Source organism: Pseudorca crassidens, chromosome 8 (genome assembly GCF_039906515.1).
Source record: "Pseudorca crassidens isolate mPseCra1 chromosome 8, mPseCra1.hap1, whole genome shotgun sequence".
Taxonomy (NCBI): domain Eukaryota; kingdom Metazoa; phylum Chordata; class Mammalia; order Artiodactyla; family Delphinidae; genus Pseudorca; species Pseudorca crassidens.
In genome coordinates this window covers 31,372,228-31,398,558 of record NC_090303.1, presented here as the reverse complement: position 1 = coordinate 31,398,558, position 26,331 = coordinate 31,372,228, and the positions used below count along the sequence as shown (strand labels likewise).

The window sequence follows — 26,331 nt, the reverse complement described above, 5'->3', positions numbered from 1 at the left end:
CAGCACAAGAGAATTTTCTTTTAAGTCAGAAAAAAACCAGTATACGTACCTTTTCCAGTTGAACAATCTTTCATCATTTTATTATGTTTTGCAAAAGCTTCTAACATCCTGTGCTGCTGCTCAAAAAGCTGTGTTAAAAATCAAGAGATACTTCAATAACAAACTGTACAGAAACCAAACAAAAAACCTGAGCTCAAAGTAATTAGAATTAGGCAGGACTTCCCTTGGGGCACAGTGGTTAAGAATCCGCCCGTCAGTGCAGGGGATACGGGTTCAAGACCTGGTCTGGGAAGATCCCACATGCTGTGGAGCAACTAAGCCCATGCGCCACAACTACTGAGCCTGCGCTCTAGAGCCCGCGAGCCAAAACTACTGAGCCTGCATGCCACAACTACTGAAGCCCGCACGCCTAGAGCCCGTGCTCTGCAACAAGAGAAGCCACCGCAATGAGAAGCCAACGCACCGCAACAAAGAGTAGCCCCCGCTCGCTGCAACTAGAGAAAGCCCGCACGCAGCAACGAAGATCCAACGCAGCCAAAAAATGCATTCGTTCATTAATTTTTTTAAAAAGTAATTAGAATTTGGGTAATTTTGGAGAGAAAAAAGATTCTGAGAAAGACCTTGAGATGTATAACTTTTCTGTCTTTTTGCTCACTTCTTCCACAGCCTTTATTTTTTAAATTTTTATTTTATATTGGAGTATAGTTGATTAAGATGTTGTGTTAGTTTCAGGTGTACAGCAAAGTGATATAGTTATACATATACATTTATCCATTCTTTTTCAGATTTTTTTCCCATTTAGGTTATGATAGAATATTGAGCAGAGTTCCCTGTGCTATACAGTAGGTCCTTGTTGGTCATCTATTTTAAATATAGCAGTGTGTATACGTCAATCCCAAACTTCCAATCTATCCGTCCCCCCAACCCTTACCCCCTTCCTCTGCCTTTTCTTTCCTATATGCCCTGCAACTTGATTATTTCTTTCCCAGAACGAGAAAACAGAAACTTGTGGGCAGCACAGAAGTGACATCAACAAGTGTAAAGACAGAAGCGATTACGATTTCAAAACTAAAGCATAGTTGTACAAAAATGATAATGAAGCAGCTCTATGAAATTAAAATAGGTTAACATATACATAACTATGTCAATCAAAACTAAAGAAACAAATGCAATACCAAAATAGTGGGAAGCAACTACCCTTTTGTGCAAATGCTTCAAGTATAAAACAAAACATATAAAGCTGTACTGGTTCTAATACACACACAAAAAATCTGATTTCAAAAATGTTCAACCACATCAAGAAAAGCTTCCTATTAAAGGCACTTTGGGAGAGTCTACATTTTATGGGTGTTATCCAAAGGTAGATCAACAGTAGTGAAATACTCAAGGTGCTGAAGTTACTTTGCCTAGAAAATGACACAAATGGGCTTCTTATCAGGTCTTCCCTGTTTCTTATTCTTTCCAAGTATATACACTTCACTGGCAAATGAAGAAATGTTTGTAAGTTTCCGGAGAAAAAGGTCTGAAAATATTTTACTGATCCAGGGATTTGAAGAAGTTAGTTATTTAAGAGCCAAGTTTCCTTTAGAACAGACAAATCCTGTTAATTTTTTCTTTTCAAATACTCACACTGGTAGAAGGATCCTGCATGGATTGGCACCATCTGACTGCTTCCACTGTACATGATCGCACAGTCTCTGTACGGCCATGATAAAAGTATCTTGTCATAGCTGTTTCATAGCAGCAACCAGGGCTACAAGAAAAAATGAAAATAAGAGAATGTATCATGAGAAAGAAAGTGCTCTAATGTTATATTACAAAGAGAGTTCACCTAATAAAGCTGGCTTTGGCCAGAGACTAAGTTCTACAATACAGACTACGACTGAGATTTTCAATAACAAAGAGGCTGTTTTCAACATCAAAGAGCAAAATGTATTGCGGCCTGGTATAACAGGAAATGTTTCAAAGGCTTGGCTGCTGTCAGGTTGTGAACATTGGCATCTGTGGCAGGTGGCCTCTGAGATGCCCCCAGTGATCCCTGCCTCCTGCAGATGCCCTGGTGTAACCCCTCACGCTGCATGTGGGATGGATTTAGTGTCTTCCTTCTAATGAAAGGAATGTGACAAAAGTAATGAGATGTCACTTCTGAAATCAGGTTACAAAGAGAGCTCTCTCATCTCCTTACTCTGAGGAAAGCCTGCTGCCATGCTGGGAGTTGCCCTGTAGAGAGGCCCAGGTGGCAAGAAACAGAGAGGCCTCTGGACAACAGCTTGGGAGGAAATGAACCTTACTAATAACTATGTGAGTGAGACTGTACGCAGATCCTCTTTAAGGGGTGCCTTCAGATGAAGACACGGTCCTGGCTGACACCCTGACTACAACCTGACAAGAGACCTGAAGCCAGAGGCACCCAGCTAAGCTGTGCCTGGACTCCTGACAGACAGAAAATGTGAGATGATAACTGTTTGTTGTTCTAAGCTACTAAGATACGGGGTAATAGAGTCCTTGGCCTTTAGTTTCCTCGTACAGAACATGAATGACTCTAGAATTAAGTAAAAGCATTATTTAAGAAGTTCCCTAGAATGATGACTGTTTCCCTGGGGTGGAGAATGATACAACAATTTTTGGTACAAAGCTCTCTTACTTTCCTGGTGATAGGAATTTAGAGTTAAAGCAATCAAACGGAAGAGTAAAAGGTCTGAACGTGGGCATTAAGAGGGCTCAAACAGTTGGTTTTTTTTTTTTTGGCCATGACACGCAGCTTGTGGGATCTTAGTTCCCTGACCAGGGATTGAACCCAGGGTCCACGGCAGTGAAAGCACCGTGTCTTAACCACTGGACCACCAGGGAATTCCTGCAGTTATTGAGCCTCCTCTGTTCAGTGTGTCTATAAGACTGTCTTCCTGAGCTGAAATAGTATCCTTTCAAAATGTGAAGGAGAAAGTGTAAATAAAAATTTAAACCACCACTAAAATAGCATTCTTTAAAAAACAAAGATAAAAGCAGTAAGAATGAATGACAAAATATCACTACTCTGCAACCTGTAATGAAATAATAGATCTTGGTAATGATCATCAATGGCCACTAAAACCATTAGGTAAAAAAATCAGGGAGGAAACTTTATAATGGATGTTGACTAACAACTGAACTCACCCTCCATCTGAACAGGATGCGATAGGAAACAAATAATACTATTTGACTTACTGTTATAAAAAATAATAAAAATAATCGATTACTAGTCTCAAGTTGCCAAATCTAACTACCAGTTTATTGGAAACATGGGAGATAGAACAACAATGTTTAACAGTTTTTTTACTTAAAGGGTAAATACATAAAACAGTAATATAAATTTATGTTAATGGACACACAATGTAAAAAGATGTAATCTGTGATAAAATAAAGAGGGCAGTACAGAGATGGATAAAAGCACAGTGTCTGTATACTATTAAAAGTAAGCTGGTATTATTCAAACTAAGTTGTTATAAATTTAAGATGTTAAATGTAATTTCCAAGGTAGCCATAAAGAAAATGGCTTAAAAAATACAAAGAAAGAATAGGGAAATCAAAATGGTACACTCCAAAAAAAAAATCAAAATCACTACTACCAAAAAAGAAAGTAATGGAGGAATTGAAGAACAAAAACATGTAATACACAGCTAAATGGCAGAATTCTCCCTCCTTATCAGTAACTCTCCAATCAAAGGCAGAGACTGGCAAGATGAACAAAAATCATCTATATACTGTCCACAAGAGATTCTGTTTAGAAACCAAGACAGTAAGAGGTTAAAAGTAAAATGATGAAAAAAGATAGTAACCAAAAGAGAGTTTGAGTGGCTATACATTTTTTTTTTCCATTAGGAGTGGCTGTATATATATATCAGACAAAATATATTTTAAGTAAAAAGGATGAATGAGACAAACAGGACATTATTTACTGATAAAAGGTTTAATTCATCAATATATAACAACTATAAAAATATATGCACCAAACAACAGAGCTATAAGATATATGAAACAAACACTGACAGAATTGAAGAGAGAACTAGACAGCTCTACAACAATAGCTGCAGAATTCAATCCCCAACTTTCAATAATGGATAAAACACGTAGAAAGATCTAATAAGGAAAGAGAAGACTTGAACAACACTATAAATAACTACACCTAAAAGACATATATAGAATATGCCACTAAGGAACAGCAGAATACAAATTCTTCTCAAGTGCACATGGAACATTCTCCAGGATAGACCATATATTAGGCCACAGAATAAGTCTCAATAAATTTATAAAGATTGGAATCATACAAAGTATCTTCTTCAAAGGCAATGGGATGAAGCTAAAAAGCAATAAAAAGAAAAACTGAAAAATTCACAAATATGTACAAATAAAACAACAAATTCCTAACCAATTGTTCAGGGAGAAATCAGAAGGTAAATTAGAAAACACCTTGTGATGAATGAAAAGTAGAACATACCACAATTTATGGAATGAAGCAAAAGCACTGTTCAGAGGCAAATTTATGGCTCTAAATACTTACACTAAAGAAGATCTCAAATCAGTAAACTAACTGCACACTTTAAAGAACTAAAAAAAAAGAAAAGCAAACTAGCCCCAAAGTCAGCAAAAAAGGAAATTAAGATTACAGTAGAGATAAACAAAATACAGAAATGAAACATAAAGTTAACTAAACCAACAGTTGGTTCTTTGCAAAGATCAACAAAATGGACAAGCTTTTACCTACACTAAGGAAAAAAAGGGAGAAGACTCCAATTACTACAAGCAACTATGAGAAAAAGGGCATTACTACTGACTTTACAGAAATAAAAAGGATTGTAAGAGAATATTATGAACTGTATACAATAAACTGGAGAGCCTAGATGAAATGGACATATTCTGAGAAACACACAAACAACCAAATCTAACTCAAGAAAAAATAGAAATCTGGCTAGATGTATAACAAGTAACAAGATGAATGAGCAATCAAAAATCCCAACAAAGGTAAGTCCTGGACCAGATGGCTTCACTGATGAATTCTAATACTTAAAGAATTAACACCAATCCTTCTCAAACTCTTCCAAAAACACTGGTGAGGAGGGACCATTTCCTTACTCATAATATGAGGCCAGCATTACCCTGATACCAAAACCAGGCAAAGACACTGCAAGAAAAGACACGGTAAGAAAAGACACTATAGACCAATATCCATTATGAATATAGATGCAAAAATCCTCAACAAATTACTAGCAAACTGAATTCAGCAGCAGATTAAAAGGATGATACACCATGACCAAGTGGGATTCATCCCAGGAATGCAAGGATGGCTCAACATATGAAAATCAACATAATATACTACATTAATAGAATGAAGAAAAAGACCTATATGATCATCACAATTGATACAGAAAAAGCTTTTGACAAAATCCAACCTATCTCTAATTCACAGATGTGTGGACTTATACATAAAACGCGAGAGTCCACAAAAAACTGTTAGAGCTAATAAATGAATTCAGCAGTTTCAGGATATAAAGTCAACATGCAAAAATCAGTTGCATTTCCATACACTAGCAATAAATAATCTGAAAAGAAAATCAAGAAAACAATTTACAACAGCATCAAAAAGAATCAAATACTTAGGATTAAGCTTAACCAAGGAGGCAAAAAGACCTGTACACCAAAAACTACAAAACACTGAAAGAAACTTAAAAAGACATAAATAAATGCAAAGGGACCCCATGTTCATGGATTAGAAGACTTAATATTGTTAAGATGACAATACTACTAAAAGAGATCTACAGATGCAACACAATCTCTATCAAAATCCCAACGACATTTTTACAAAAATGGGAAAACCCATCCTAAAATTCATATGGAATTTCAAGGAACCCAGAGTTGCCAGAACAATCTTCTTTTCAAGAACGAAGGTCGGGCTTCCCTGGTGGCGCAGTGGTTGAGAGTCCGCCTGCCGATGCAGGGGATGTGGGTTCGTGTCCCGGTCCGGGAAGATTCCACATGCCGTGGAGCAGCTGGGCCTGTGAGCCATGGCCGCTGAGCCTGTGCATCCAGAGCCTGTGCTCCGCAACGGAAGAGGCCACAGCAGTGAGAGGCCCACGTACCGCAAAAACAACAACAACAACAAAAAAAAAAAAAAAAAAAAACGAAGGTGAAGGGGACTTCCCTGGTGGTCCAGTGGTAGAGAATCCACCTTCCAATGCATGGGACACAGGTTCAATCCCTGGTCAGGAAACTAAGATCCCACATGCCTTGGGGCAACTAAGCCCGTGTGCCACAACTACTGAGTTCGTGCACCTCAACTAGAGAGCCTGCATGCTGCAAACTACAGAGCCTGAGCACCCTGGAGCCTGCGCACCACAACTAGAGAAGAGAAAACCCACACGCCACAACTAGAGAGAAGCCCACACGCCACAACGAAGAGCCCACGCACCTCAAAGCAAAGATCCTGCATGCGTCAATGAAGGTCCCGCATGCCGCAACTAAGATCCGACACAGCCAAAAATAATAAATAAAATAAATAAATCTTAAGAAAAAAAGAACAAAGGTGAAGTACTCATTAGTTCCAGATTTCAAAACTTACTGCAAAGCTACAATAATCAAAACAGTGTTGTATGAACACAAGAAGAGACACACTGAACAACACACTGACCCAGAAACAAACCCTCACATCTATGGTCAATTGATTTTGAACAAGAGTGTCAAGACCACTCAATAGGGAAAGGACAGTCTCTTCACAAATAATGCTAAGAAAACTGGATATCCATATGCAAAAGAGTGAATTTTGATCCTTACCATACCCCCTACACAAAACTTAACTCAAAATGGATCAAAGACCTAAAGTAAAAGCTAAAACTATAAAACTCTTAGAAGAAAACATATGGGGAAAGTTTTGTAATACTGGATTTGGCAATGATTTCTTGGATATGACACCAAAAGCACAGGCAACAAATGAAATAAACAGATAAATTGAACTTCAAAATTTAAAACTTTGTGCATCAAAGCATACTATCAAGAGAATGAAAAGAAAACCTGCAGAATGAGAGAAAATATTTGCAAAACACCTATCTGATAAGGGTTTCATATCTATAATACATAAAGAACCCTTAAAATTCAACAACAAAATGACAACCGAATTACCAAATGCACAAAGGATTTAAATAGACATTTTGCCAAAGAAGATATACAAATGGCCAATAAACACACGAAGATATTCAACCTCATTAGTCATTAAGGAAATGCAAATAAAAACCACAATGAGATACCACTTCACAAGTACTCTGGATGGCTTCTTTTTTTTTTTAAAACAGAAAAGTAAGTGTTGGCAAGGATGTAGAACAATTATACATTACTTTGTATATTGCTGGTCGGAATGTAAAAATGGTATCCACTGTGGAAAACAGTTGGGCAGTTCCACAAAAAGTTAAACATAGAATTACCACACAGCCCAGCACTTCCAATCCTAGTTATTGACTCAAAAGAATTGAAAACAGGGATTCAAACCAATACATGCATGTGAATGCTCACAGCAGTGTTATTCACAATAGCCAAAAGGCAGAAATAACCCAAGCATTTGTCAACAGATGAATGGACAAACAAAATGTGGTATATTCATACAATGGAATATTATTCAGCCATAAAAGAACCAACATTGAAAATACTATCCTAAGTGAAATAAGCCAGATACAAAAGGACAAATAATGTATAATTCCACTTAGAGGAAATATCCAGAACAGGCGAATTCATATAGACAGAAAGTGGATTAGAGATTTCCAGGGGTTGGGATAGGAGAATAGGAAATTATTGCTTCATGAGTACAGAGTTTCTGTTTGGGGTGGTTAAAAAAAAGTTTGGAAATAGATAGTGGTGATGGTTGCATAACACAGTCAATGTAATTAATGCCACTGGATCATATACTTAAAAATAGTTAAAATGGCAAGTTTTATTTTATTTATATTTTACCACAATAAAAGAAGATAATTGACTGTTGAAAGCAAAAATAGTAGTGCATCATTAGGTTGTTAACATGTACAAGTATAATGTATGACAACAATAGCACAAAGAATGAGATAAGCATAATAGAAGCATTGTTTTCAGGTTCTTTCATTATACTTTAAGTGGAAAATATCTGAAGGTAGATTGCAAGTTTAAAGATGTATTTTGGGCTTCCCTGGTGGCACAGTGGTTGAGAGTCCACCTGCCAATGCAGGGGACACGGGTTCGTGCCCCAGCCTGGGAAGATCCCACATGCCGCGGAGCGGCTGGGCTCCTGAGCCATGGCCACTGAGCCTGCGTGTCTGGAGCCTGTGCTCCGCAACAGGAGAGGCCACAACAGTGAGAGGCCTGCATACCACAAAAAAAAGATGTATTTTGTAAAACCCTACCAATAGAAAAAAAAAACAGTGTAGCTGATAATGGAGATAAAAGGAACAATTAAAAAAACTAGGAATTCAAGAGAAGATAAAAAAAGAAACACAAAACAGATGGGATAAAGAGAAACAGCAGGACTGTAGACTTAAACCCAACCTTATTGATAATTATATTAAATGTAAATGATCTAAACACCCCATTTAAAGATACATATTCTCAGGTAAAATTTTAAAAAGGAAGATCAAGGAGCTTCCACTTCTGCTTAGGATGTAGAAAGTCATAACGTACCATCTCTTCTATCCTAAAAATGAGTAAAGACTGTCTAATCTATAAAACCATACTTTTTCATGAACCCACTTGAAAACAGGCTGCAAGAAAACCAAGCGATCTGAATTCCGAAGAATGACAAATCTCTCTCAGAAGAGAGCAGGCACTTCAAAAATATCAAGGTAATGAAAAACAAGGAAAGACTGTTAAAGTGTCACAGATGGAAACTCTAATAACACTGTTGATGAAAGTACAAACTAGGGCACAGTGCCAACTGGGAAAAACTTAACAAAAAACACTGGGGAGGGGCTTCCCTGGTGGCACAGTGGTTGAGAGTCCGCCTGCCGATGCAGGGGACATGGGTTCGTGCCCCAGTCTGGGAAGATCCCACATACCGCGGAGCAGCTAGGCCCGTGAGCCATGGCCGCTGAACCTGCGCATCCGGAGCCTGCGCTCCACAATGGGAGAGGCCACAACAGTGAGAGGCCTGCGTACAGCAAAACAAAAAAAAAAACACTGGGGAGTTATGACAGAATAGCTATAGTAAAGATAGCCTTGGACTTCAAGACTCTGAAAGTGGAAAATGAATGGTCCTCACCGTCCATGAAGTCTGTAATAGGCCAGCTGAAGTGCCAGCTGAACAAAGGTATCAGGGTGAAGCTTCTTCTTCTTGGTTAGCTTTTTGCCAAAAGACGTAAAGGCATAGACCAAAAGCTGCAGATCAGATGCCTAACAAAAAGAATTAAATACGAACAGTGAAAAAACACCTAAAGAGAATACCCCAAAGATAACCAAAATATCATTTGCATTAAAATAATCATCAGACATACATAAAGGTATCAAAGTTGTAATTTTTAAATGTTTTATGCCATCATACTTGGATGATAGCCAAATATTCATATATAGTAGTTATAAGATAAAGTATCACTATCAAAGAGAAAAGTGAAAAATCTACCTGCTTGAAATATTGGGCTTTCGCTTGGTTGATGTCATTTAATACTTTTTCATCCACAGTGAAAACAAGCTCCTCTGGAAGTGGTATATCCCGTACTTTATCTGAACCCTGAAAATAGGGAAAACGTAAAAATACTATATCTATAAAAATATGAGGAGGGCTTCCCAGGTGGCGCAGTGGTTAAGAATCCACCTTCCAATGCAGGGGACACGGGTTCGAGCCCTGGTCTGGGAAGATCCCACATGCCATGGAGCAACCAAGCCCGGGTGCCACAACTACTCAGCCTGTGCTCTAGAACCTGCGAGCCACAACTACTGAAGCCTGTGCACCTAGAGCCCGTGCTCTGCAACAAGCCACCGCAATGAGAAGCCCACGCACCACAACGAAGAGTAGCCCCCACTCACCGCAACTAGAGAAAGCCCATGCACAGCAACGAAGACCCAACGCAGCCAAAAATAAATAAATTTATAAAAAAAAATTATGAGGAGAAAGGGATGAAATATTTGTTCTAACATACCGTCCATCTTCCTTCACTCTCAAAAATTTTCTGATCAACATAATAGCTGATGCTTACGATAACCATTGCATCATAAGGAGCATGCTAAAATGAAAATACACAAGACTGTGAATACGTTTTGTAAGTTAAAACTTGACCCATCCTTAAAACACTAAAAATAGAACTACCATATGACCCAGAAATCCCACTACTAGGCATATACCCTGAGAAAACGATAATTCAAAAAGAGTCATGTACCACAATGTTCATTGCAGCTCTATTTACAATAGCCCGGAGATGGAAACAACCTAAGTGTCCACCATCGGATGAATGGATAAAGAAGATGTGGCACATATATACAATGGAATATTACTCAGCCATAAAAAGAAACAAAATTGAGTTATTTGTAGTGAGGTGGATGGACCTAGAGTCTGTCATACAGAGTGAAGTAAGTCAGAAAGAGATAAACAAATACCATATGCTGACACATATATATGGAATCTAAAAAAAAATTGGTTCTGAAGAACCTAGGGGCAGGGCAGGAATAAAGACACAGATGTAGAGAATGGACCTGAGGACACCGAGAGGGGGAAGGGTAAGCTGGGACGAAGGACGAAGTGAGAGAGTGGCATGGACATATATACGCTACCAGATGTAAAATAGCTAGCTAGTGGGAAGCAGCCACATAGCACAGGGAGATCAGCTCAGTGCTTTGTGACCACCTAGAGGGGTGGGATAGGGAGGGTGGGAGGGAGATGCAAGAGGGAGGAGATATGGGGATATATGTTTATGTATACCTGATTCAGTCTGTTATAAAGCAGAAACTAACACACCATTGTAAAGCAATTATATCCAATAAAAATGTTTAAAAATTTTTAAAAATGGAAAAATAAATAAAAATTAGAGAAAATAAAAAATATTAGATGCTTTAAAAAAATAAAATAAAAAAATAAAGTATCTCTTTCAATTTTTACTTTATAAAAGTGGAAGACATTGAAGAGTTATGAACAGAGCACTGACATGATTTGTCTTACAATTTAAAAGGATCACTCTGATGGTTGTGTTGAGTTAAAAAGATAGTGTAACGGGAAATGAATGGCATTATGCATTTGGCAAAACCATAAAGTTGTACAATAAATAGTGAAACAATGTAATTCAGTTAACAATAATGTATCAATATTGGTTCATCAAATGTAACAACATATACCAATGCAAGATATAAAACGGGGTGCAGGAAAGAGAGCAAGTGAGCACTTTGTACTTTCTGCTTAATTTTCCTGTAAATCTGGAACTTGCTCTAAAAAGTAAAGTCTACTAATTAAAAAAACAAAACAAAACTTGACCCAATATTTTATTTTCACCTTCTCTCCACTCTTAACACATAATAAAATGCAGAATTCTCAAATGCCTCACCTTGTAATGATAAAGAGATGGATATTCCACAGTATAGTAAGTACCTGATGTATTTTATTTTCTGAGAAAGAACAAATATTTAAAGTCAGAAGCACTTAATTAGGGCTCTTGAGGTAATGGGAAGGGATGTAAACATGAATAATCTAGAGAAAATAATTGCTATTTGTATTGGAAGTCAAAGGAGGTATACGTATGTACATATACAACACTAAAATGTTCTGGAATTTTAAAAGCACTATGGAAAAGCAGATGGGGGTGGCAGACTAAATCTGAAGGCTAAATGGAGGAGGGGTATGAACTTCTTTTGGTAAACACACAGTCCACTAGATAAGTATTTAAAAGCATAATGATTTTGTGTATATATCTACAAGAGTGTTCAACAGGGAAATGCTATTATGTAGTATAATCACAAAAGTATATATTCAAGCACCAATGGAAAAGAGCAGCAATATGAATTTGGATTAAGAACTTAACTTTACAGTATATATACTTTACTAATAATGATTTATATTGGTTAAATAGCATTTTCAGTAATCATCGTAGGTTGCAAGGGGAACCTACATGGAATTTTAAAAGCATACTGTCGGGCTTCCCTGGTGGCGCAGTGGTTGACAGTCTGCCTGCCAATGCAGGGGACACGGATTCGTGCCCCGGTCCGGGAAGACGCCACGTGCTGCGGAGCGGCTGGGCCCGTGAGCCATGGCCGCTGAGCCTGCGCTCCACAACGGGAGAGGCCACAACAGAGAGAGGCCCGCGTACCGCAAAAAAATAAATAAATAAATAAATAAATAATAAAAGCATACGGTCAAGTGGAGATCATCAGATCAATTTGATAAGTATATGGGTGACAATGCATACACATGAAATATGTCCATACACTTTACTACAGGAAAGCATTTCAGTTGTGCAAAGATATATGCTCATTATGGGACCAGTATCTTTATTCAAAGATAGAAACATCATTAAAGTTATTTTCTCCTGAATTTGAGCAAACAGCAGGATGTTGATGCCATCAGTAAAAATACAAGTAGTGCAAGGTGGTTTTTTTAGGAGGTTGGGAGTGAGGGAGGAAAGCAAGATGATGAGTTCTTGATGATGAGAGTAACTAACCCTTACATAACAATGTAACATCCAGTTTGGACAATTTAACATATGGTGAAACAAAACTCTCAAGATGAGAATAATAGGTAAAAACTGGAAAAATATAACTGCAAGCTACCTATGTAGAAATGGTCAATGAAACTATTGAACCAGAGAAGAGAGCAGACACAGGGGAAAACGGTTATGAATAATATTAAGCTCAGCTTTAGAATCCGGAGACCCAAAAAGACTGTTAGGAGGTTGAAGGCAGTGTCAGATGCATATGAAGAAGAGGGTAATCAACTGCAGCTGACAAGTCAACGAGATATGAAGGGAAGAAGCCAGAAGGTAGTTAGCTACTTTACAAAGGACAGATTCCAAGGAATAGTGAGGCTATGAACCAAACTGAGGAGGTCAAGAAGAAGCAAACAAGGAGCTGAAGAGAAAAAAGCTGAGGCAAGTAACACAAAATCTTTTGTCAACACTGGACTCGTAAGGAAGAGGACAGACAGCAAATCTTCAAAATGACTCATGGCAACCTTTCACCCTGAAGATTTACTGTAGAAGACATTCTATTACCTGCACATCAACCACACCACCTTCCTCGGCAATAACAGCTACTTTATTTTTCTTTAGGCAATCAGCACACATCTCTGTGGTGGTTTGAATGAGTGATTCTACCAGCTAGGTCCCAAGGTTTGGTATGTGACCCAGGCCAGGCGAATCAGAGCAGCTAACTCCCTGGAATGTGCACGATTCGCACAGGCCAATACAACACATGAGCATTATTCCCAGGTCTTCTGCTGGAACCACTCGGGTTAAAAAGAAAGCTGGCTATTTCCACGGAGAACACTAATCTACGAGGAGAGCCGTGAAAACATGAGACTGTAGGTACAACCATCACATGGTGTAGTCTACATAAAAATAAAGCCAAACATAGGAAAGTAATGCCAAAAAATGGAGAGAGAAATTTCTAATGAAAGCATCTGGACACTGGAAGTCAGCATTACCCAAATTTAGCTGTACTCCTATGCCATAAATACCTTCGTAAGCTAATGCCAATTTGACTTAGGTTTCGATCACCTAAAACTGAATAAATACTGATTAATACAACTATTGAACCCAGATCAATGTAACAGGATTTTTTTTAGTATCTTACAGTCACTAAATATCAATACTTCGGAGGAAAGCCCCCAAATACAAACAAAAAATCTACCTCATACTACTTTATACCAAATCATATACTTTATGAAAAGTATTATAATGAGGTTATAAGTATATATTGCAATTGTGACTTAGGTTGATTTTTTAATTTTCTTGGTTCATAGACCTCCTGAATGTCCATCAGAAAATAGCAAAGTAGAGCTAATAAAGACAAAAATGGGAGAACAGAAAAGAAACAAGTTGTGTGTGTGTGTGCATGTGTTTGTTTTATGAAGAAGGTAAAAAATGGAATTCAGTACCAGACATTTTAATATCCAGAAGTATATAATGTTCCAAAGATCATGTGTCATTTTTTTTAACAAGGTCACAAAATTACTAGGTAAATGTAGAAATATATCCACATACATTTCTCCGTGCATAGAACATATACTAATGCTATATCTTTTAAAATAGGTTTTAAAATTTTCAACAAGAGGTAACAGTGGATTTTAAAAGAGCTTATACTACATAAAAATGCATGCAAATTCCACTTTGTAGATACACACCACTGTTATCCTTACTACAGATGAAAATAATTTGTCCTATACTCTATTTTCACTGAGAATTCATAACTAAACCTTTTACTCTAATGCCATAAAGCTAAATAAGTGTTTACTTATTCTACCACAGGACAGCATAAGTATTGTAGATTACTGCCATTAAATTAAACTAAAAGAGTAAAAGGAAAAAATAATTTCAGTAGTTTACTTACATCACAATTACAGCCAAATACTCCATTAGAAAAGGAAATCAAGTTATAAGATTTGTCACCCCAGCGTACTGTTGGATCTCCAGTAAGAACCTTTGTAGCAACCTAAAATAAATGTAATATTTCCAAATTTAAAGGATTTTAATATTGGCTTTTAAGTATTTATATCTTAAATACACACAAACACACATGATCTCACTTTTCCTCTTCAGGTAAACCAAATTTAATAAAATTTAATAAAATATTATATTCAAGAGATAATAATTCTGGCCTTGACTTTAAATAGTACTCAAAATCCAAGAAATTCTACCAGAAAAGAGAACGATGGTACAACATTCATGAATGTTTAGAGAATATACAATTGAAAGGACAAGGCTTTTGCAACTTGAATAGGATAAGAGGCATTGATAAGTTTAGTCATTAAAGTCTAGTTACAAGAAAAATATTTCAAGAATTCATATCCTACTAAGCCAGTTTCTCAAATGGTAAGTTTGGGCCATAAGTGAGTCATGAAACCACAGTAAACATTCTTTACAAGAAAGAATAAAATAGAACATAAATATCAGAGTACATCACAGATAGTCAAAGTAATTATTACGTTTTGTGAAACTTCTATGATGTATGTATGTGTAAGTGTGCACACGCTTGTGTGCGTGCGTGTGTGTGTAATGGGCTGCAATCTAAATATGCCTAACTGTAGACTTCAGCAAAAAAGTTTGAGCAACACTTCATGAAAACACATTCTTCCTCAAGAAGCTTGTTGATTCTACTTAAAAACAAATGCAGCTAAGGAAGAGGAAAAATGTTTTCTAGCTACAAGGTTTTTCAATCCTATATTATTTTATTTCTAACATTTAATATTGATGAATGTATTATGAAGTACCTTCAGTGTTTTCAAAAGACTCTGAGATTCCTACAAATATGACTACTACCTTTTATTTTTTTCCCAGGAAATCATATTACCCCAGAAAAAAAAAAGTAGGCCACAATTACCCTTAAATTCACTAAAGTCAGTGTGTTCTATAAAACCAAATGATAAAATAAATCACAAGAATGATATAATTCTTAGGACAGACCTCACCAACTAAGATATCAAGGCCCACTGGTGTGGGTTATAGGTAGGTTCTCATGTCACCTTTGGTATGAAATCTCATTTAGCCCAGCATCTTATGCAAATTTCCTGTATGTATGATCAATAAAAAGGTTGGGAACCACTGACATCTGATAAGCAAATAATAGACATACTTCTTTAAACAACATATAAGATGTCTAAATGGAGCTAAACAATGTGGCAAGAATTTACAGAGCATTATTTATGTATAATCTTCATTTGATACGTGTGTGTGTGTGTGTGTGTGTGTGTGTGTATAGCTAAGAAAATGTTTTAAAAGCCTGCATTAAATATTTTATGACTTAGTATTTGCACTTTCTTTTCTTAGCTGCCCCATTCTAAGATAAAAGGTGTTTCCAAGATACAGGAAACAACTGTCTTCACAATTATGTTTCACAGTGGTTTTATGGGTGTATATTTCAAACTCAGTAAGTTGTATACATTAAATATGTACAGCTTTTTGTATGTCAATTATACCTTAATAAAGTGGTTTAAAAAAAAAAAGTCCTGCATGTAACAAAATTCTTCTCATGTTCAATTTACACAAGAGTCCTCCAGAAAAATCTGTGGGAAGAAATAACAAAATAAGATAGTTGAATACCTGAGAATAATCTTCCGGTGTTACATGTGGACTGCCGTCATCTAAACAAAATACCAGTAAACTGCTCTGAATTTTTTCTAACATAGTCAAGTTCTCTGGATTAAGACTAATCAAATATTCTCGTGCCTAAAGGGCAAGGAGATAATAATAAAATGTTACAAATTAAATACAAAATATCCAGAAAAATCTTAATAGGTTCTCAAAAAGTTACCAAAAAGGTGCATCAAGAAAAGTGTGAATTCAAGAACCTCTCTGTTGACTCCTGAACAGGTTTTTCCTCCAACTGCATGGCTGGTCCCTATACTTGTGCTACTAAATGCATAAGGGTATAAAGTTATGCCACCCCCTAGATTTTCTCTAATAGTTTAATATTGTACAATGTATTTAATGCTGCTTAAAACTTAAAGCTGTCTGTCCATTTATCTTTACTTCAAAAATCTGAACAAAGGGCCAGCATATACTTGAGCTCAGTGTTTGAAATTTAAATGTAAATAAAATAAAAATAGCATACCCTCACCCCAAAAGTGTAAATTAGAGTTAATAGTATTGTATTGCATATTTGAAAGCTTCTAGAGAGTATATCTTAAAAGTTCTCATTACAAAAAATGTAATTTTTAGGGCTTCCCTGGTGGCGCAGTGGTTGACAGTCCGCCTGCCGATGCAGGGGACACGGGTTCGTGCCCCAGTCCGGGAAGATCCCACATGCCGCAGAGCAGCTGGGCCCGTGAGCCATGGCCGCTGAGCCTGCGCATCCGGAGCCTGTGCTCCGCAACGGGAGAAGCCACAACAGTGAGAGGCCCGCATACCGCAAAAAAAAAAAAAAAAAAAAAAGTATTTTTTAGTTTTCTGTATGGTGATGGACGCTAACTAGACTTACTGTGGTGATTATTTCTCAATATATACAAATATTGAATCCTTATGTTGTATAGTTGAATATAATGTTGTAAGTCAATTATACCTCAAAAGAAAAGAAAAATGTAAATTATAACCTTAGCCCATCGAGTTCGCTCCTCACTAGTTAACGCCGCTACCCCAGGTCCATCAGGTTCACTATGGCACTTCTTTTGGATATATGTCAGTTGCCTTTGGAAGATTAAATAAAGAGGATTCAAAAAGAGCACAGGCAGGATCACTAGCTACTTTGGCCTTTAATAGGTTATAAAGTTTATAAGTATTTAAATGTTTTGATATATTATCCAAAGAAAGAGATTATGGTCTCAACAGCAATGGAGTTATTTCCTGCACATCTTATTTTTTTAAAAAGTGATTATGTGGCCTATTAATACCGTAAGTATACTTGACAAATCTCACAAATATTATGTACATTTTATCTAACTAAAAACTATGTGTATATATTAACAGAGGACTTATCCTGTACCCAAGTAATACTTGGGCTTAACCCCCAAAATAGAAACACCATGTAGTTAGTTTTAAATGTTTTCACATATGCCATTCTTACTTAAAATCATTACGAAGACTATTAGCTAAAGATAAATTATTTCCCCCCATAGCATTCTATAATCCTAGTCTGATGAGTTTCACGTATCTTTAAACATATAGCAGGTAAATAACAGGGTTCTTCCACAAAGAAATTTTCATCAAAAATCTACAGCTTATTTTCATCCCTACTTCCTCATAACATATGCTAAGAAATTACCTCAATTTAAACGCTTCCACAGGTTTCTCAGAAAGTGAGCTACTGTAGCTTAATAAATGCTCAAAACGCACCACTAGTAGCCATCCCTTATTTGTGACTTTATCATTCAAGGAATGAATTCCTTGCTGCAAAATTCCTCCGCCTTTATTTGAAACTAATGGTGTCCTGTGGAGTAGATGAAGCCTTCTATAACAAACAATCTGCATCTATGGTGGAAGCAACTTGCCTTATCTCGTCCTGCTTGTCTTTGCTAACTCTGATTTTGCTTCAATTACAAATAAAGCTTACAGAGTTGGTGGTTATATGGCGGCCATAGTAACTAGGATAAATTCTGAATGCTTAAGGAATAAAATCTACCTCACTGTTTTTCTCCATATGGTATGAGCTGCTGCCCTTCCCTTACCACCTGAGAGCACCAGTTTTTACTATGAAACTTTTCCCCACTCCCTGATATAGCCATTTTAATATTCAGTGGGAAAGGACCACGTCATAAAAAAACAGTCATTATCAGAGAGAAATCACCAGGAAAAATGTATTAAACCTGAAATGACATTTTAAGTTTGATAATAAAAGGTCAGATAGTAACTGCCAAATCCTCACCATTAAGAAGTCCATCCTACTTAAAGTGATCTACAGATTCAAGGCAACCCCTATTAAAATCCGATGGCATTTTTCACAGAAACAGGAAAAAGAATCCTAAAATTCATATGGTACCACAAAAAACTCCAAATAGACAAAGCAGTTTTAAGCAAGAAGAACAATGCTGGAGGCATCACACTTCCTGGTTTCAAAATATATTACAGAGCTTCAGTAATCAAAATAGTATGGCACAAATAACAGACATACAGGTCAATGGAACACAACAGAAAGCCTAGAAATAAATCCACTTACATACAGTCAACTGAGGTGCCAAGGAAGCCAAAAATACACAATGGGAAAAGAATAGCCCCTTAAATAAACAGTGTTGGGAAAATTACCACATACAAAAGAATGAAACTGGACCCCTATCTTACACCATACAGAAAAATCAATTCAAAACAGACTAAAGGCTTAAATGTAAGACCTGAAACAATAAAACTCCTGGAAGAAAACATGGGAAAAAGTGCTTCTAGACATTGGCCTCAGCAAGCATTTCTTAGACATGATACCAAAAGCACAGGCAACAAAAGTAAAAACAGACAAGTAGGATTACATCAAACTAAAAGCTTCAGCACAGTTAACAACTAAGTGAAAAGGCAACCTACAGAATATGAGAAATACTTGCAAACCATACATCTGATAAGAGGTTAATATTCAAGGAACTCCTACAATTTAATAGCAAAAAAACAAATCTGATTAAAAAATGGGCTAAGGGACTGAACAGACATTTTCTCCAAAGAAGATATAAAAATGGCCCACAGATATATGAAAAGGTGCTCAACATCACTAATCATCAGGGAAATGTAAGTAAAAACCACAATGAGATATTACCTCATTCCTGTCAGAATGGCTATTAACAAAAAGATAAGTGATATCAAGTGTTGACGATGATGTGGAGAAAAGGGAACCCTTCTGCACTGTTGGCGGGACTCTCAATTGGTGCAGCCACTATAAAAAACTATGGAGGTTCCTCAAGAAATTAAAAATAGAAATACTATATGATCCAGCAATCCCAGTTCTGTGTATATATCCAAAGGAACTGAAATCAGGATCTTAAAGAGACATGTGCATTCCCAGATTCCTTGCAGCATTACTCACAATAGCCAAGAGGCAAAAGCAACTTAAATATTCAACGATGAATGGATAAACGAGATGTGATAATGGAATTCTATTCTGCCTTAAAAAAGAAAGAAATCCCACCACTTGCAACAATGTGAATGAACCTGGAGGACACCACCCTAAGTGAAATATGCCAAACACAGAAGGACAAATACTGCATGGTATCACTTATACGTGGAATCTAAAATAGTTAGACTCTTAGAAGCAGAATAGAATGGTGGGTGCCAGGGGCTGATCTAAGGAGGAAATGAGGAGGCATTAGTCAAAGGATACAAAGTTTCAGTTATATAAGATGAGTAAGTCCTAGAGAACTACTGTACAGCATAGTTCCTGTAGTTAATGATACTGTACTGTACACTTAAAAATTTGCTAAAAGGGGAGATCTTAACGTAAGTGTTCTTACCACAAAAAAATTAATTATTAAAAATAAATTAAGAGGGCGGGACACCTTTGGAGGTAATGAATATGTTTAGGATATAGACTGTGGTGATAGTTTCATCAGTGTATACTTATCTCCAAACTCATCCAGTTGTACACAATAAATATGTACAGCTTTCTGTATGTCAATCATACCTCAAAAGTGGTTTAAAAATAATTTCTCTATTCATATAAAAAAAGAGGTACAGATTTGGTAACTAAAATAACCCCTCTTTTCCTTTAATTTGGCTACCTATGCACCTGTTTTCAGCTACACATGCAATTTCTGATATTTAAAAGATTTGTATTAACAATGTTTATATTTCAGAATCACACACTTTTAAAATATTCTACCCTTGATATGTCCTCACAATCTTGTTTCTGCCTTCATTACTTCCCACTCATTCTTTAATTTACCATAATCGGGTTTTGTCCTCCAGTGATTATCCTGAAAGTACGTTTCTGAATGTTACCAATGGCATCCCATAAAATCCAGCAGCTTTATCTCAGTCTTATTTTCCTCATTGCAGTGTTTAAACACCCAGGAGTCAATATTAAAATTCTCTCTGCCTTGGCTTTTGTAGCACTGTTCCACTGTGGTCTCCCTAACTCACTGACTACTTGGTCTTTTTCACTAACCATTTGTTCTCGTTCCACTATCAAATGTGTGTTTCACCAAATTTCTCTCAGTGGCCTCCCCCAACCTCTTCTACAAGGTTTTTCCTTTGGTAATTTCATCCACTACTTTAATAGCTTCAACCATCACCTTTATATAAGAGGCAACCAAATCTCTAACTTCAACCCCATTTTCTCTCTAAATTTCTGGTACCAAATTTCCAAATGCTTATTGGATATATCTACCTCAATTTCTGTCAACATCCCCAATTAAATTTGGAATTTAAAAATTATCTCCCTGACCCCTCCTTATTAATACAAATTTTTAAAAAATTGATCTTAGAGAAAAACATAGGTATAAATCTTCATGACCTTGGATCAATCAGGCAATGGTTTCTAAGATATGACACTAAAAGCACAAGTAACAAAAGAATAGATAAATTAGACTTGGTCAAAATTAAAATATTTGTCCTTCAAAAGAGGCCATGAAGAAAGTGAAGAAACAACTCTAGAATGAGAGAAAATATTTGTAGTTTATATATTTGATAAGGAACTTATATCTAGAATATATAAAGAAGTTTTACAACCCAATAATAAAAAAGACAAATAACCCAATTAAAAATTGGCAAAGGATATGAATAGACATTTCTCCAAGTAAGATATACAAATGGTCACAGGCACATGAAAATATGTTCAACATCGTCATTATGGACATGCAGCTGTAAACCACAATGAGATCCCACTTCATACCCTCTAGGATGGCTACCATCAAAAAGGCAGACAATAACAAGCGCTGGTGAGAATGAAAATAAATCGGAATCCTCAAATACTGCTGATGTGAATGTAAAAAGGTACAGTCATACTGGAAAACAGTTTGGCAGTTCCTCAAATGGTTCAACATAGAGTTATGATGCAGCAATTCCACTCCTAGGTATATATACCCAAGAGAAATAAAAACACATGTCCACACAAAAACCTATACACAGATGTCCAAGACAACATTACTCACAGCAGCCAAAAAGTGGAAACAACCCAAATGTCCATCTGATGAATGATTAAATAAAATGTGGTACAGCCTCAGAATGAAATATTTTTCAGCCAAAAAAGGAAGAAAGTACTAATACATGCTACAATATGGATGGATGTTGAAAACATCATATATGCTAAATGAAAGAACGCAAACACAAAAGGCTATATATTTTAAGACTCCATTTATATGAAATGTCCAGAATAGGCAAACCCATAGAGATAGATTAAGTGAAAGACAGAAATGTTGCCTAGGGCTGGTGGGGTGGAAGTGTTTGGGAAATATGAGAAATGTCTCATATTGAGAGTTGGGGAGCAAATGAGTTACTGCTTACGGGCTCAGGGTTACTTTTGGGGGTGACACAAATGTTCTAAAATTGATTGTGGAGATGACAGCACAATTCTGAATATTCTAAAAAATACTGAATTGTACACTTTGAATGGGTGGACTCTGTGGTGTGTGAATTGAATCAATGCTATTATTAAAAACAAGAAAAAAATGGAAAAGGTACCTCCTCGTCTGTTGCCTCCTCCTGTTAACAATACTATCTGCTTACTCAGTCACATTTAACAGCTTCCTTTCTTTCTAAATCCAGTTACCAATTCATATTAATTTTATCTCCAAAACATTTTCTGCATTTATCCCATCTTTTAAAAAAAATTTTTTTTAATTGAAGTATAGTTGATTTACAATGTTGTGTTACTTTCTGATGTACAGCAAACTGATTCGGTTATACATATATATATATATATATATTCTTTTTCAGATTCTTTTCCATTAGAGTTTACTATAAGATACTGAATATAGTTCCCTGTGATATACAGTAGGACCTTATTGTTTATTTTATGTAGAGTGTCCCATATTTTAAAGTCCCAACCTCTTACTTCTTTACTGGATTACTGCAAATTTTAATACATCTCTTTTCAGGCTCCAACTCACTAAGATTCAGAATCTGACCAATCTATGTTACACTTCTAATATGTATCTTATGTTTCTAAATAAAATTTCCTAATGCATAGGAGTGGCCTAATCACTCAATTCACTCACACATGCACACACACACACTTCTGCTTTGTACTAAGCAGAGGGAATTAAAAAAAATAGACCTGGTAAGTAGTCTCTTAGAGCTCCATCTGCATGTGAAAACACAGAAATAAATGACTTCAATACAATTTAATAATCAATATAATAAAGATAAATATGAGGCATACAGAGAGTCTAAAGGAGTCTAAGTCCTTGGGCCATGAAGAGAAGAAAGAGAATGGGAAATCATGAAATAGGACATAAAATAGGAAGTAGTGACCTTGTGGTGACCTATGAACAGAAACAAAGCACGAGGAGGAATTCTTACTTAAAAGTGGACAAGGCAGGAGAAGGCAATCCAAACAGAAAGCATGAGCACAAGAAAAGATCACAGATAACATGTTAGAACTGCAAGCAAAAATGGGGTAGGAGTGTAGGACGCACAGGGAGGAAGAGCAGGACAAGGCTGAAGGGACAGGCAAAGGTCAAATCCAGACCGTCACTAAAAAACTGGGACTCTATTCTAGACCCAAAGAAACCATTCAAGAATTAAGCCAAAGTGAGATAAAATCAAACTTGAATTTTAAAGTCACAGGATGGATGACTGTAGAGCACGTAGGGAAGCAAGAAAACCACCTGAGAAGTTGAATCAACAGAGAGTTAAAAATCTGAGCAACATTTTTTTTTTTTTTTTTTTTTGCGGTACGCAGGCCTCTCACTGTTGTGGCCTCTCCCGTTGTGCAGCACAGGCTCCGGACGCGCAGGCCCAGCGGCCATGGCTCACGGGCCTAGCTGCTCCGCGGCATGTGGGATCACCCCAGACCGGGGCACGAACCCATGTCCCCTGCATCGGCAGGCGGACTCTCAACCACTGCGCCACCAGGGAAGCCCTGATTTATTTTTTTAAAAGAAATCAGAAATCCGAATTTTTGTGTGAATTCAACCAGAAATCCATATGTTTCTGTGAAGTCTCCTGATTTTAAAATAGTAATGTAAATTCTCTGTTATCCAAGCAAAACAGGCCACAGGCTGAATTCAGCCCACGGATCACATATTTCTGGGAGAGTGGCTTTCAGTAATAAAATTATTAGATCAGGCTTGTTAATTGTATGTCAAATTTGGAAATTTTAAAATATAGCTGGAACGCACAGAAAGATCATCCAAGACACAAAAGCAAAACACCTAAAAGATGGATAATTCTGCCTACATCAAAATTAACAATGTCTGTTCAATTACCAAATAAATTTGTTAAATGGAAGAAAATGTTTGCAATCTGTATAACTGATAAATGATCAGTGCCCAGAAATATAATTACTACAAATCAATAAGAATAAAAAAATAGCCAATAGAAAAACAGGCAAGCCTACCTCAAGAAACAAGAAAAATCTCAAGTAAACAATCTAACCTTACACCTAAAGGAACTAAAGAAAGGAGAACAAACAAAACCCAAAGTTAGCAGAAGGAAAGAAATCATAAAGATCAGAGCAGAAATAAATGAAATTAAAAAAAACAATAGCAAAGATCAATAAAACTAAAAGCTGGTATTTCAGAAGATAAACAAAATTGATAAACCTTTAGCCAGACTCATCAAGAAAGAGAGGGAGAGGACTCAAATCAATAATATTAGAAATGAAAAAGGAGAAGTTACAACAGACACCAAAGAAATACAAAGCATCCTAAGAGACTACTACAAGCAACTTTATGCCAATAAAATGGACAACCTTGAAGAAATGGACAAATTCTTAGAAAGGTATAACCTTCCAAGACTGAACCAGGAAGAAACAGAAAATATGAACAGACCTATCACAAGTAATGAAATTGAAACTGTGATTAAAAATCTTCCAACAGGGCTTCCCTGGTGGCACAGTGGTTGACAGTCCGCCTGCCGATGCAGGGAACACGGGTTCGTGCCCCGGTCCGGGAAGATTCCACATGCCGCAGAGCGGCTGGGCCTGTGAGCCATGGCCGCTGAGCCTGCGCGTCCGGAGCCTGTGCTCCGCAACGGGAGAGCCCACAGCAGTGAGAGGTCCGCGTACCGAAAAAAAAACTTCCAACAAACAAAACTCCAGGACCAGATGACTTCACAAGTGAATTCTATCAAACATTTGGAGAAGAGCTAAAACCCATCCTTCTCAAACTCTTCCAAAAAATTGCAGATGAAGGAACACTCCCAAACTCATTCTATGAGGCCACCATCACCCTGATACCAAAACCAGACAAAGATACTACAAAAAAAAGAAAATTACAGACCAATATCACTGATGAATATAGATGTCAAAATCCTCAACAAAATACTAGCAAACAGAATCCAACAACACATTAAAAGGATCATACACCATGATCAAGTGAGATTTATCCCAGGGATGCAAGGATTCTTCAATATACACAAATCAATCAATGTGATACACCATATTAGCAAACTGAACAATAAAAACCATATGATCATCTCAATAGATGCAGAAAAAGCTTCTACAAAATTCAACACCCGTTTATGATAAAAACTCTCCAGAAAGTGGGCATAGAGGGAACCTACCTCAACATAATAAAGGCCATATACGACAAAGCCCCAGCAAACATCATTCTCAATGGTGAAAAACTGAAAGCATTTCCTCTAAGATCAGGAACGAGACAAGGATGTCCACTCTCACCACTATTATTCAACATAGTTTTGGAAGTCCTAGCCATTGCAATCAGAGAAGAAAAAGAAATAAAAGGAATACAAATTGGAAAAGAAGTAAAAGTGTCACTGTTTGCAGATATGATACTATACATAGAGAATCCTAAAACTGCCACCAGAAAACTACTAGAGCTAATCAATGAATTTGGTAACATTGCAGGATACAAAATTAATGCACAGAAATCTCTTGCATTCCTATACACTAATGATGAAAAATCTGAAAGAGTAATTATGGAAAAACTCCCATTTACCATTACAACAAACTGAATAAAATACCTAGGGAGACAAAAGACCTGTATGCAGAAAACTATAAGACACTGATGAAAGAAATTAAAGATGATACCAAGAGCTGGAGAGATATACCACGTTCTTGGATTGGAAGAATCAATATTGTGAAAATGACTATACTACCGAAAGCAATCTACAGATTCAATGCAATCCCTATCAAATAACCAATGGCATATTTTACGGAACTAGAACAAAAAATCTTAAAATTTGTATGGAGACACGAAAAACCCCGAATAGCCAAAGCGGTCTTGAGGGGAAGAAAGAAGCTGGAGGAATCAGACTCCCTGACTTCAGACTATACTACACAGCTACAGTAATCAAGACAATATGGTACTGGCACAAAAACAGAAACATAGATCAATGGAACAAGATAGAAAGCCCAGAGATAAACCCACGCACCTATGGTCAACTAATCTATGACAAAGGAGGCAAGGATATACAGTGGAGAAAAGACAGTCTCTTCAATAAGTGGTGCTGGGAAAACTGTACAGCTACATGTAAAAGAATGAAATTAGAACACTCCCTAACACCATACACAAAAATAAACTCAAAATGGATTCGAGACCTAAATGTAAGACCAGACACTATAAAACTCTTAGATGAAAACATAGGAAAAACACTCTTTGATATAAATCACAGCAAGATCTTTTTTGAT

General features: G+C 36.7%; 1 protein-coding gene across 7 annotated transcripts in view; it reads right to left on the bottom strand.

The window, feature by feature from the left end:
- CROT (carnitine O-octanoyltransferase) overlaps positions 1-26,331 on the bottom strand; it is a 75,429-nt gene that overhangs the window by 29,019 nt on the left and 20,079 nt on the right. For 5 of the 7 annotated variants that reach the window (XM_067746116.1, XM_067746114.1, XM_067746115.1 and 2 more), the window contains exons 8-15: positions 17,204-17,297; positions 16,215-16,340; positions 14,506-14,607; positions 10,119-10,202; positions 9,602-9,709; positions 9,245-9,375; positions 1,630-1,753; positions 50-128 (exon numbers count right to left, since the gene is read on the bottom strand). In XM_067746116.1, the coding sequence (XP_067602217.1) occupies positions 50-128; positions 1,630-1,753; positions 9,245-9,375; positions 9,602-9,709; positions 10,119-10,202; positions 14,506-14,607; positions 16,215-16,340; positions 17,204-17,297 (848 nt within the window). Of the gene's footprint in view, positions 1-49; positions 129-1,629; positions 1,754-9,244; positions 9,376-9,601; positions 9,710-10,118; positions 10,203-14,505; positions 14,608-16,214; positions 16,341-17,203; positions 17,298-26,331 lie in introns of those variants that run through there. The other 2 variants (XM_067746117.1, XR_010945430.1) reach the window with 2 other exon arrangements.